Below are 13,824 nucleotides of genomic sequence, written 5' to 3'. Positions count from 1 at the left end.
ATATTCCAGTTATATATATATATATATATATATATTTCATGAACATGTACATCTCACCTAACCCACCAACCATATATACCAAACATTACCATTAGCACACTGGTCTGTTCAAAGTCGTTAAATTTCTATACGTTCTTTATTTGCAACCATACCTTTTATTTATGCTTCTCAAAAAAGAGTTTTTAACCAAGCTAGCCCACAGTATACTTTAAAACTTATTAAGTGTATTTGGAGACTGCTTATCTAGTTAGTGAATTCTAAATATAAGTCGTTGATCCTTAGAGGATCTGCAATTTATATTTAGAAGCCAGTTTAATTAAAAAATAATTTATATTGAAATTTGTTCTAATAATTATGTACGACTTTTAGAGAATTTAAAATTTCCATAAAGTCTCTATTCCTATCATTGACCACTAGGTTAGCGATTTTTAAATACATCTAGTCTTATATTTAAGTTTTAAAATAAATTAAACGTATAAAAAAATAGAAGAAGAATTAAAATAGCAAAAAATAAAAAATAAAAACTGGATAGCAATTGACATGTCAACAGAAAATACTTCAGATTATGGTAACAGGTGCTAATTAAGACCTCTTTTCCATTTAAGTTCCTCAGTTTCAAGGTACATATTTGTCTTAATAAAGCTGTCTTAAGCATAAATCTCAGACAGCTTTCCTAATTCAAATGAGCACCCCTTCATGTAGTAAAATTCCATAGCTAACACTAAAATTTACAACCATAAATTGGCTCAATATTATATACTAGCAACAACTGAGAAAGAGAGAAGACACATTAGCTATTGCTGACTGGTAACAAGACACTATGCAGCACTGTCAATTGTCATAGGCTCCACCTCTTGCTTTGCAACACCCTTCTGCAATTTTGAAAGAAATTATTGGTCAACAAAGAGAAACAAAGAAATAAGACCAATTTCAACTATCAACATAACAGATTAGACAAGGAATTGGGCATTACATTTGCCTCCATATGTTCTAATTTACTCCACTTTGCAAACATATTGCCGTAGAATTTCGCATCCTTCTTGTTGTATTCTTTGACCTTCTCCTTCAACAGTTTATATTCAAGCTTCACATCCCTGAGGAAAAATGAAGGTTAGTGAGATAATATTGCAAAAGTTGTGGAACAAATATAAGGGATATGTCCATAAGAAACCACCAATTACCTGTTGTCAGGATCAATTTCTAATGCCTTTTTAATGTCCATCTCTGCCAAATCCAGATCAGCTTGCTGTATGTATGCTTGTGCCCTCCTGTATAGAGCTTTCACATTTGAGCTTTCAATCTCTAATACCTTGCCGCAAAGTTTCTCTGCCTGCTTGTAGTCTTTAAGTTTCAGTTTGCAGGCTGCATTGTTGAGATTGCAAGTAATTTTCAGTGCCTTGGATTGTTTCTTCTCCTCCTCGCTGAAGGAACTATCATAGTCGATATATTTCGCCGCCTGATCATTGAGCATATATAAAAGATCCAAATTAACATCATGCAAAGGCTTATAAACATCAACGGCAAACTATAGAAGAATTTATCCACGGCTACTTTACCTTTTCATATCTCTTAGATGCCTTGGCATATTTACCCAATTTAAACCATGCATTTCCTTCCTCTTTCTTCTTCCCAGCTGCTTCGATTTTTTCGGTGTTGTTCATATCCCATGATTCCTTTTCCTAAAGCAATAAAACAAGCGATTTACTACTCAGCATCTCAAAAAAAGCATGCTCTGGAATAGTATAACACCAGAATGTGCAACAGGATTTACCTTCACAAAGGATATCATCTCCACCTCATAATACACAGTAGAATTAGGTGGAATCACAACCAAGTCCTGCTTTGATTCACTGGGCCCAAAAGCATGTTCAGGTGGTATTGTCAGCAAGGCAACTTCGCCCTTCTTCATCGTAACCACAGCTTGATCCAATCCTTCAATAACTTGCTCTGATCACCACAGTACATGCCATTCATTCAATAATACTGACAATAGGGACAATAAAAAGCTCCAATAGTAGTGTGTTATGCAATTTGTACCTTCATCAGTTTTGAACTCAAACGGCTCCTCTGCATCATGGCCTTTCTTTACAAAGACAGTTCCGTCCTCCAGCTTTCCAATGAATTTCACTGTTAACACAGAAAATGAGAGCATTAGAACCTCCAGAACTAGCCAACAACAAATACAAGTGTAGAATGTAAAGGTAGTAACAGACCTTTCACAGTAGCTCCCTCATTGGGCCGTTCATACCCTTCTCCTTCTTTTAGAATCTTCTTCAGGATTTTCTTTTCTTCGCCAACCTCTGTAACTGTCTTCCAAGAGACTAGTTCTAGCTCAACATGGAGTGTGGCATTAGGAGGCACAGCACCCTCATCACCAGATTCCAACCTACCATTCTCGCCAAATGCATCTGCCGATTGAAAAGGGTATTAGCGACAGGAATTACATCTAATTAGTACAGATAACATTTGCATCTTTTCCAATACTCACATTGTGGTTTGACAGTGAGCAGAACTTTTTCACCCTTCTTCATTGTTTTCACAGCTCTTGATAGCGCGGAACAGAAGAATCCTAGACCAGAAAAACACTACTGTTAGGAGGAGTAAATTTTCCAATCAAAAGAGAGAAACTTTACAAAGATACCAACCATCCTTCACAGTGAACTCCACACCATCAGATTTAGAAACAACAGTTCCATCCTCAAGCCTGGCTTCATATTTAACTGCATAAAAGATCAAGAAATGTTACTCATGGTCCTGGGCATCAGAATGACCAAATTTCAACATACTAAATCTGCGTAGAAAAATACCATACCAAGAACTTCATCACGGTCCTTTGGATTGTCCCATTTCTCTCCTTCAATCAATATCTTTTTGATGATACCTCCGTCTTTGCATATGTCTTTGACACTTGCCCAGGAGAGCAGCTCAACATCGAATTGCAACGTGGAATTGGGAGGAATGTTAGGAGGAGAACCAGATTCCCCATAAGCGAGTTCTGGCGGAATGGTGAAAATAGCATTCTCGCCTTTCTTCATAGTCTTAATTCCCTGATCCCACCCTTTTATTACTTGGCCTAAATGGAGCAACACAAAAAAAAATTTAATTAAGAACGTATATAGTATATCCAATATACTTGAACAACATCACGAAAGAAACTCAACCAACAGATAAATAATTTTAGAAGATGACTCTTGATGGCTATAAGTACCAAAAAGAAAATCCAGATCAAATTCAACATACACTTATCTACATTCCCTGTAGTTTGCTATTTCTTCCAATCTCAATAAGTATACTAGTGAAGAACATATTCTCTGGTGTCCACTTTCTTACTAAGTTGTCTCCTGTAATTCCTCATATTTCATTGTGATAACTCCGTTAAACTTGATTCAATGTGGGAGCCTTAATTTAAACCAGAAAAGAGAGAGAGAGAGAGAGAGAGAGAGCACACTACCACAGCAGCTCCGGTGATAATTCTAATGATCTGCTACCACTCGCTTTCTAAGTATCTAAATTCAATATGTTAGACAGTTCAAAATATAAGCATTAAAAAGGTCTTTAACACTATCAAGCACAGTGGATTTCCCAGCACATTTTTTAGAATGGATCCTATAAGTCATCTACACAGAACAACGAAATCCGTGTAACTTACTAGATCAAAGAGTTCTATAAATCTACAGAAAGAAATGGCACTTCTGTTCAGAATAAACTTATCTATCTAGTAATGAAAGTAAAAGAGAAGAAGCCCACCTTGACCAAGCTTAAATTTGAATGGCGTCCCACGATCACGGCTGGAATCAAACTTGGTCCCATCAAGCAGCGTCCCAGTGTAATGCACTGCAATCCAATCCCACCAGGATCAAAATTTTCTCATAAAAACCTCATAATTACACCAACATAAGAGACACCCAAGTCGCCAATTCTCTTAAAACGGTGAAATTTTTGCTAAAGCGATCACGATACCTTCGACTTCGTCGCCGACCTCGGGGGTTTCCCACCCATCTCCCTCCTTGACGAGCTTCTTCTTGAGGCCCTTCTCCCCGATCTCCTTCTCTTCCCCAACCTTAAGGTTTGGGTTGTCGTCGGGGATATCCATCGGGTCCTCGTTCATCTCCTCACCCGCTCCGAATTCGAAGTCGTCCTCCATTTCTTAGAGAGAAGTCGAATGCGAGAAGAAAGGAATCGAGCAAAGGGTTGTCAAAAGAGAACAATGCGGAATGATCTCGAAGGCGAGAAGAGGAGAGGATTTCGAGTGATTTATATAGAGTGAGAGTTGGGTTCTAGAGGGTTCTCAGCGGGTTGGAGAGAGAGCGGGGAATTCAAAGGGCAAGGATGCTTCCAGAGAGAAGGAGAAGGTACGCTCATTTTTTTTTTCTTCTTTTCTATTCATTTATTTTAGAAAATATATTTTATCCCCTTAGTTAGCCTCCTTTAGTTTCAAATAGAAATTTATATATAACATCCTTACACCTTACAATATAAATTTGTATATAACATCTTTACACCTTACATTTTTAATATTTATAAATTGATCCCTATAATTTAAGCACACTTAGTCATTAGATCGGTTAGTTAAACTTAACTAAATCTCTGAGTTAATTTAACCAAATAAGAAAATTATAAAAATACTTTTAACCAACTCTTACCAAGGGCATTTTAGTTATTTTTAAATAAAATATCTCTACTTAACGGAATATTATAACGGTGTTAGTTAAAATCTAACCCAAGTTATTTTCTATATATATTTGCTAAATAAGAGAGTTTGATTTGTAAATAATAAAAATATAGGAGTAAACTACAATTACGTTATAAAGCAAGGTGTTATATATAAAAATTAATGTCTGTCGTATAAAAGCTCTTCGAATTTTGGCATAGGAGGAAAGGTGTAAATTTTATTTTCCCCTTCTTTTTCTCTTAAAAAAATTCTATCAAAAATATTATTTTTTTTCTTTATTATAATTTACTACCTAACAAAGTACCGTATAGATATTTATTATTTATTATTTATTTTTTACTTTTTAATGTCTCTAAAATACTTTCAGGTTAATTTTCTTAATAAATAATTGCCATGTAAATAAATTAAATTATGTAACTATAAATAGTATTAATAACAGTGACTAAATCTTTTTAGGTTAAGGTAAAAATAAAAGGAAACCAGATATTGAAGTGGAAGTAATTTTGGTATTTTAGTTTTTCATTTGTAAAATTAATATTATATTTTTTATTTAGTAAAGTGTTGTTTAATTAAAGTTAACTCTAAGAAAACAAAATATAAGCCAAAATATAAATATTTATATAAAAGGGTGTGAATTATAATTTTTTTATAACAGAACTAAATTTATTTTATTGTGTTCTAATTATTTTTTAGTTCAAATCCTATAATCATAATAAAATATTAACAAACATTTTATATTTTTTTTAAGAGTTTATATATTTTTAACTTCTTTTTTTTAAGGATGAGAGTCACTTCACTAAAGTCAGTTATTTGATTAAATTTTATTTTTTAGCAATCAAACATATCATAACTACTAAATATCATATTATGTATATCATTTATAAATACTTTCATAAATGATCATGTCTAAGTGGTCAAGGTTTAGTAATGATATTGATCATCACACTAAATTGTTAAGTTGGTCCTAACTAGAAATAAAAACTTAAGAGTACGACATGACATTGAAATTATTATAAACTTTTGTTAGTGTGAATTTGTAATGACGTAGAATTTCAAAAAAGGAGAGAAAAATGGTACGCAAATTATAACGGTTGTAAGACGCTAAAATTTGTATTGGTTTGTGGAATTCTAGAAAAGTGAAAAGGAACAAAGTAAAGTATGAAAATTCTACTAATAGTTGTGGAATGCCATCAAGTCATGTAGCTTGTGTGAAAACTCAGTCAAATTTAAAAGAAAATGATAGTCTTTTTGAATTATTTTATGAACAGTCTAATTTCACATTTTCTATTTTTATAATAATACACTGAATTACCTTTATGTTTAGGAGTTTTTTCAATAAATACCTACTGTAGCTCAATAATTGGATTGTACAAAATCCTTGAAGGAGTTTTTTTTTTTCAAATGTAGTGAATTTTCAATCATAGTGCTCTATGTGTATGAATTGAATTTATTATAGCCCATTTCTTGGGAGGGCTAGTTCAATTATCTTTGTCTAGTTTAGTTTTGTAACATTTGTTCATTAGCCACGTGTAACGTGCACTCTTATGTTCTCACATGACACGTACACACATATGATAAGATAGACAAACAGAGCATTAAACAGGAATAAATATGTACTCATAATAATATATTTTAGAGATAATTCATACTATAACTCAAATAAAACTTTTAGCATAAGAATCAATGTTAATATCATAGCAATACTAAATAACTATAAAATCTGATAGGAACTATTTATATGCTCTATAAATAGTATAATAGAGCTGCTAATTGAGTTGCTCGGTATAGTGGACATAGCCATTTTTATGCTCTAAAGGTAATCTCGTTTTTTTCCTTATTAAAGTTTTTGAGTATAATTATTATTATGCTTAGGTTGCTCTAACGAGACATTATTGACACTTGGGCCTTGCAGCTCAAAAATGGTTTCTCGTGGAATTAAAAAGTTTTATTGGCCTTTAAGAATTTCTAAAATGCAAAGAGTGACAATAAATGTGTTATAATATATTGCTTTAGATTAGAGTGACTAAAAAAAAACTTTTATATATTATGATATCTAATAAGGGAAGGAGGATTCGTTGATGTAACACTCAAATTATCTATTATTTCAAAGAGACATAATATTGTTATATTTACATCATGCTCTTTTATAATAAATTGAATAAATAAATAAATAAAATTACAAATAAAATCTAATAAAACTTGGTTCTTGTTCCATAGTACTTTTAAAAGTAGAAGATGCAAATTTAGACCGATTATGATATAGTTAAAGAAAAAATTATCATTTTTCTTTAAATTTTATTATATTTTGGCATAAGCTATATTACTTAATGCTAGCATTCGACAACCATTAATAGAATTTTCATACTCTAGTGTTTTATTTCTTTTCTTTTCGTAGGATTCCACAAACCAATATAATTTTTAAAGTCTTACAACCGTCATGATTTGCATATTATAGCCTCTTTTGGAATTCAATATCATCACAAATTCACAGTTACAATGGTCTAATGTCATGTCACATTGTAAGTCTTTGTTTCTAGCTAGGACTAGCTCAATAATTTAATATAATAATTAATGTCATTATTAGATCTTAATAACTTAGACATGAGCATTCATGGAAGTATTTATGAAGAATATATGTTTATAATATCTAATAATTAAGATGTGTTTGGTTTCTAGAAGTGAAATTTAATGAAGTGACTAGCTTCACTAAAGTGACTCTCTTTTTTCAAAAAAAAAAGTCAAAAAGAAATCTAAAAAGAATCACTTTTTTAATTTATTTTTGCAACCAAATATTAAAAGCAAATTTTTTTTTTTAAAAGTGAGTATTTTTTTTTCCACTTTTCAACAATCAAACACTAGCATCTTCAATGGGAAGCCTTTGGGCTCTAAACATAAAACCAAGAGCTCGATGCACTCCACTGCACTGGACTCTATATTATATTTTAAATTAATTAGTAGGTTCTTTTAATATTATTATTTTTTAATAAAAAATATATGTTTAGAAAAACTTTCATTTGAGATTTTTAAAATAAAACTAATATTAATAGTTTGAAAAGTAATTTTAAGTTACTAATTTTTTTAATTAAAATAATTAAAATTATATTACACAAAATAAGTATCGAACTAAATATTATATGTCATTCCTTAATGCATTGAAATTATTTAACATATTTTATGTTTGATGTATTAATTGGAAGATAATTTTGAGTTATAATCCGAATAATTTTGTTGACTCCGATTTTAAATAACAAATAAGAAAAAATATTTATTGTATAATTTCAAATAACTTAAAAATAACTTAATATTAGACTTATTTTAAAGATCTTAACGAGACATTTTCAACAATACTATTTTTATTATAAACCAATTTGTGAAACTAATTATATACTCAATTTAAACAATTAAATAATTAAATAAATGATACAAGCGGAATTTAAATTATTAAATTAAGCTTTTATAAGATAAAATTAGAATTTTAAAATATTGAGCAGTGATTTGGAGTTGGGCTCCAAATCCATTGGTTAGGCTTCAGATTTGGAGCCCCACTACAGCGGGCTCTAAATTTAAAGCCCAATTAAAGCTTAACTGGGCTCCAAATGTAGAGTTTCAGAGCCCAATTTGAGATGCTCTCATGGGAAGTCAATTTGTTTTTTCAAATTATTCTCTAATAATAATAAATTAACACACAATTCCTTCTCATCTTATACTTCTACACTTATAATGCGAAAATCTCATATATTAACAATAATGTCATTGAGTACATTCTTATGTATTGATTAGCTTACATAGAATAAATAATTAACCTAATTAAACCTAGCAAAAGTCCCACTTGTTAGGGGACAATGGGACATGGGATACTTGTAGTAGGGATGAAAAAGGATCAATTTAAAGATGAAATCTGAGCCAATCTGATTATATATTTGAGTATTGTGGATTATGGGTTGAAATTTTTCTAAGACTACATATCCATATGTGAACGCTGGATTTAATGAATATCCTGAGAAAGTTTGAAATATGAATCTAAAACAAGAGTCTTTGTTGATCCAAACTCAACCAATGGGACTTCCAAACTCTAGTCTAATGTGATGTAAGGCCCAATGTGAAGCAAATAAGTTAACATTAGAGTTCCATTAAGATATTTCAATTACAGTTGCAAGCATAGTCATCATAACTCGAACTGAACCGGACATTGACCTGATCAGAGGACGAATTGCTAGTTTTTTAAAAATATTTAAATAATATATAGATAGTTCTACATAATTCTAAAAATAAAAAAAATATCTATAAAAGTAGTACAATTGTATGTATATACCTCAAAATGTATGTTGTTTATATATATACTCTCATTATTACTTTTCAAATCAAGTTATTTAATAAAAAAGATAAAATATAATTAGCTAAGAGAAATACTTGAAAACTAAAATAAAAATATTTTTATCTTTTTACATTTAAATTATTCAAAGTTTAATAGAAATTTACTCCAAAGAATATTCATGCAAAAAAATAAGAATTTTAAAATGTATACATACAAAAACTATGTATTTTGAGCAATATACATGTAAATATGAGCTTTAGATGAACACAAAAAAAACTAATTCAATAACACAAATATGTTATCAACTAAATATTTTCAAAATTTTAGGACTAAAATAACATTTGGATATAGAATAAAATAATAAAATATTAAGAATGATTGGGTAATTTTGCAAAAATACTTGACCTAGTCGGTTCGCCAAAAAATAACCGAATTCCATGGGTCACTAGTTCAATCGCTGGGTTTGTCAGTTTTTACCAGGTCGATTATTTATTCGGCCTGATAACAAAACTAAATCGGTTTGGTGGTCGGTTCACTAGTCCAACCATCTGGTCCGGTCCGATTCTAATAACTATGGTCATAAGTAGACGTGATCATCGAGTGGGCCGAGCTGGGTTCGGGTCGGGCCTATTGAGCCAATTGAGCTAGCCACTTTGTTCGAGCTGGGTTGGGATCGGGCCAGGCTAGAATAGTCTAGCCCATTACTGCCCGTCCGCCCATGAGAGATCGGGCTGGCCTGGGCCAGGTTGGGCTCCTATAAACTAGTTGTTTATTTCTGTTAAAAGGGTAAATGTTAAAAAAATGGAGGTCTTATTTTGCTAATTTTTAGAATTTTTTTAGCTATTTTTAGAATATTTTTACCATTAACATTTTTTAAAAATATTTCTCTTCTTCCCTCTTTTTAAAAAAAGTAATATATTAAAAACAATTTAAACAGTAAAGATAGTATTGTACATGCCGTGCTAATCTGCAATAGGAGAGGTGGGCTAAGAAAGAGTATTGTACAACGGTACAAACGCATTTTCCGTTGGTTTTCATTGTAGCACAATAGGTACGCCGAACGGGCAGACTTCCGAGTACGGCCGGGTTTGATCAGGTCTAGTTGCAAGTCAGGAAGTGATAGAGAAAGTTTTAAATAACACCCTATGTTTTAGTAATTTGGTGACTCACACTCTTCTCATTGATTTACTTATAATCTTACTCCTTGTTTCTGTTTATAATTTTCATATCATACGCTACTGTTAACGAATTAGTTTTTAACTCTAAGTTATAATTTACTTAACTCTGTAAATAAAATTGCAAAATTACACCTAAGACACTTTATTACACAACCATATATTATCCAAATTTACCAAAATACCCCTGAGAAAAGTTCTTGAAGGAGTTTGGGTGGTACTCTAGAAAATGATATTTTGGAAATTAATGGAATATATATATAAAGAATAAAGATAAGTGTACTTTTGATATTATAAAAGGTAAACTTAATGCCCTAACAAAATATTCCTTGTTAGATACCATTTCGTTATAGATTGATTAGGTTAACTAAGGGTGTGCTAGATATTATAGGCAAAAAGAAAAGGTGAAATTACAAATAGTTCAAAGACAGATAGTAATTAATCACAAAACTACTAAAATAAAGGGTGTTGGTTGAAATTTTTTCCATCTAATAAGTATGGAATATTAAAACATATATGCATAAAATTCGTCCAAAATATCAAGTATGATGATTATGATGACCACTTCAAACATTCTGTCACTTAAATGTTTACACACACTTCAAAGGACTTAATCTAAGCCAATTAATACAGGGGCCATCAACCTCTATTTGAGTTTTAACAAGAGTAACATTATTAAGCCTAAGTCGAACAACCACCTTATTACTTCCTTCCTCTATATAAGTCAATCCTCCCCGGCTTATTCCACCATCAACTCGATTAGCAGCAACAAACATATACTTCCTTGTTCTCAATTAGCTAGAGAAAGATAAGAGAGGACATGGCTGCTGCCTCCATCTTCCTCCTTGCTCTCTTGGTTTTGGCCTCTTCTCAAACACTTGTGTCTGATCCTAGCCAGCTGCAGGACTTCTGCGTCGTAGACAAGACGTCGCAAGTGTTTGTAAATGGTTTTGCCTGCAAGGACCCTTAGAACGCCATGGCCGAAGATTTATTCTTCTCCGGTCTCGACAAGCTTGGGAATACGGCGAACAAAGTTGGGTCTAATGTCACGGCAGTTAACGTCAACCAACTTGGAGGTCTGAACACATTGGGCATCTCTATTGCTCGAGTAGACTTTGCTCCCTTTGGTCTCAACCCTCCTCACATCCGACTGAGATACTTACAGTTTTAGAAGGCTCGCTTTACGTTGGCTTTGTCACCTCGAACCAGGCAAACCAAGAGAACAAGCTCTTCTCCAAGGTCCTTAACAAGGGCGATGTCTTCGTCTTCCCCCAAGGTCTCATTCACTTTCAGTGCAACTATGGTACCTGCAATGCCGTGGCCATAGTTGCTCTAAGCAGCCAGAACCCTAGCGTGATTACTGTTTCAGATGCAGTCTTTGGGTCGACACCGCTCATCTTTGATGATATTCTTGCCAAAGCCTTTCACGTTGGCAAGAACGTAATCGATCGGATTCAAGCTCAATTCTAGGCATAAGGTTACTCCATCTAGTGAGTTGGCGTAGCGTAAATCGATGATTCTTTAATATGTTCTTTGAATATTTGTAATCCCTGTTTGTCTGTGCTAATTATCTTTGTAAAATAAAACATTATCTCTTTCCGTATTACTTTCCTTCTTCCTTTTGTTCCAAATGATATAGAAAATATATTTGGATCCAATCCACAAATAAAGCAGCCTCCCAATTAACTCCGTCGTGGGCTGTTTCTAAATCAATATTAATATAATTAGTAACCTCGTGAGCAAGAGCTATATTATCATAAATATGTCTGCCGGCAACAAACACAATTTGCTCAGAATTAATCAACTGAGGCAAAAGAGGCATTATTTTATCAGCTAACATCTTTAGCTAGTATACAATTGTTACTGTTACATAGAGAAATAGGTCTAAAATTCACAACCTTGATTAGATTAGTCTTTTTAGTAATTAATGAGATATAGGTGTGTCCCCAAGGATTCAGAAAAGTAGAAGAGGATTATAACTGAATAAAATAATTAATAAGATTAGGGCCTACAATATCCTAATATTTTTATAAAAATCAGTGTGAAAACCATTAGAGCCAGGAGATTTACTAGTTGGCACAGACTATAAAATATATTTTCATCTCTGTAACAATGAATTACCCAAACAGTTCATCGTAGCAATAAAAATTAACGGAAGGAAGCTCTGGCCACTGATATGGGTTGGGTCAACCCCAACTCTTTACACCAAAGCTTCTTGTATAAATCCATGAAGGCACATTGAATATCCCAAAGTATGTAGTGAGAACACTATCATCAGGAAGGACATATGATGATGATGATGATGACGACCACCACTTCAAAATGTTAGCACAAATTAAGGACTTATTCTGAGCAGGCAATCCTCCAAACTTAATTGGAAGACTTGCTCAATCTATTCCCCCAAGTTAACATTCCACCTTTGTCATCTCCCTCTACATTGGTTCAATCTTCTTCTACTCGTACTCATAGCGTGATTACTCGTGGCATGGTTGACACCTTTAAACCCAACTTTTTTCTTGCAACTAAACACCCATTGTACTCATGTTTTCCTCAGCAATGGTGTCTCAAGAGAGCCCACTTATTATAGTTCTGTTGTCAAAGACCTACAATGATGTGCAACCATGGCATAGGAGTTTAATGCTCTCGTAAAAAATAGAACTTGGAAATATTCCTACCCTGACCAGCTGAAATATTATTGGCAATGAGTAGGTTTACCGCATCAACTGCAGACATGATGTTTCCATTAAGCATTTCAAAGCTCGCTTAGTCGCTAAATATTTTACACAGTAAGTTGGCTGTGACTATAGTGACACCTTCAATCTAGTTGTCAAACCATCACCATTTGAGTTGTTCTATCTATTTCTCTCCCTAATCAATAGCCAATTTATCAACTTATGATGTTCAAAACGTCTTCTTGCATGGTGTTCTTCGTGAGGAAGTCCTGCAGCAACCTCAAGATTTCGTCAATCCATACTATCCTAACGATGTTCGTCAGTAACATAAGTCACTTTATGGTCTCAAGTAAGCTCCCCAAGCTTGGTACCAACGTCTTAGCTCCTTTTTATTAGACTTTGGTTTCATCCGATTAAATATAGATAACTCCTTATTCACTTATCATAGCTCTCACGACACTCTCCTTATACTCATCTATGTCAATGACATTATCATCACTAGCTCTTCATCTGCTATTATTAACCAACTACTTTGCTATCTTGGTAGTCACTTTGCCATGAAGGATCTCAGTGCGTTGCACTTTTTCCTTGGCATTGAAGCTTGCATAGGCATCCACGGCTTGCATTTATCTCAAAGCAAGTATATTATTGATCTCTAGCAACACTTTAAATTCGAAGAAATTAAATGAATCATTGCTCCTACCACCTTTGGTGGTAAACTCTCATGCCATGATGGTGAGCTCTTAGCTGATGTCTCTCAATACCTTAGCATGGTTGGTGCTTCACAGTATCTGACACTCATATGTCCAGATATTTCCTACACTGTCCAACAAGTTTACCAATTCCTTTATGTACAGTGTATTACTCATTTAGTGGCTATCAAGCACATTCTAAGGTATTTGAAGAATAATATTTCATATCGCATTCTCCTCTGACCATGCTCTCCATCCTCTTTAGCGAGTTACACTAGCCCAAATTAGGCTTAGTTAG

General features: G+C 33.0%; 1 protein-coding gene and 1 pseudogene across 1 annotated transcript; one reads left to right on the top strand and one right to left on the bottom strand.

The window, feature by feature from the left end:
• Positions 1-563: 563 nt before the first annotated feature.
• On the bottom strand, positions 564-4,246 carry LOC140798028 (70 kDa peptidyl-prolyl isomerase-like). Its single transcript, XM_073151748.1, has 12 exons — positions 3,961-4,246; positions 3,748-3,834; positions 2,813-3,073; positions 2,646-2,720; positions 2,489-2,569; positions 2,214-2,408; positions 2,038-2,127; positions 1,772-1,947; positions 1,557-1,679; positions 1,182-1,456; positions 974-1,094; positions 564-872 (listed from the first exon to the last, which is right to left on the bottom strand). Exons 1-12 carry the CDS (start codon positions 4,142-4,144, stop codon positions 819-821), a joined length of 1,722 nt encoding a protein of 573 aa, XP_073007849.1. The 5' UTR covers positions 4,145-4,246; the 3' UTR covers positions 564-818.
• A 6,736-nt stretch (positions 4,247-10,982) lies between these two features.
• LOC140797983 (putative germin-like protein 2-1) lies at positions 10,983-11,632 on the top strand (annotated as a pseudogene).
• Positions 11,633-13,824: the final 2,192 nt, after the last annotated feature.

This window comes from Typha latifolia, chromosome 11 (genome assembly GCF_019914945.1).
Source record: "Typha latifolia isolate L0001 chromosome 11, TyphaL0001v2, whole genome shotgun sequence".
NCBI lineage: Eukaryota > Viridiplantae > Streptophyta > Magnoliopsida > Poales > Typhaceae > Typha > Typha latifolia.
Note: the sequence above shows the minus strand (reverse complement) of the source record. Positions and strands in the feature narration are given on the sequence as shown.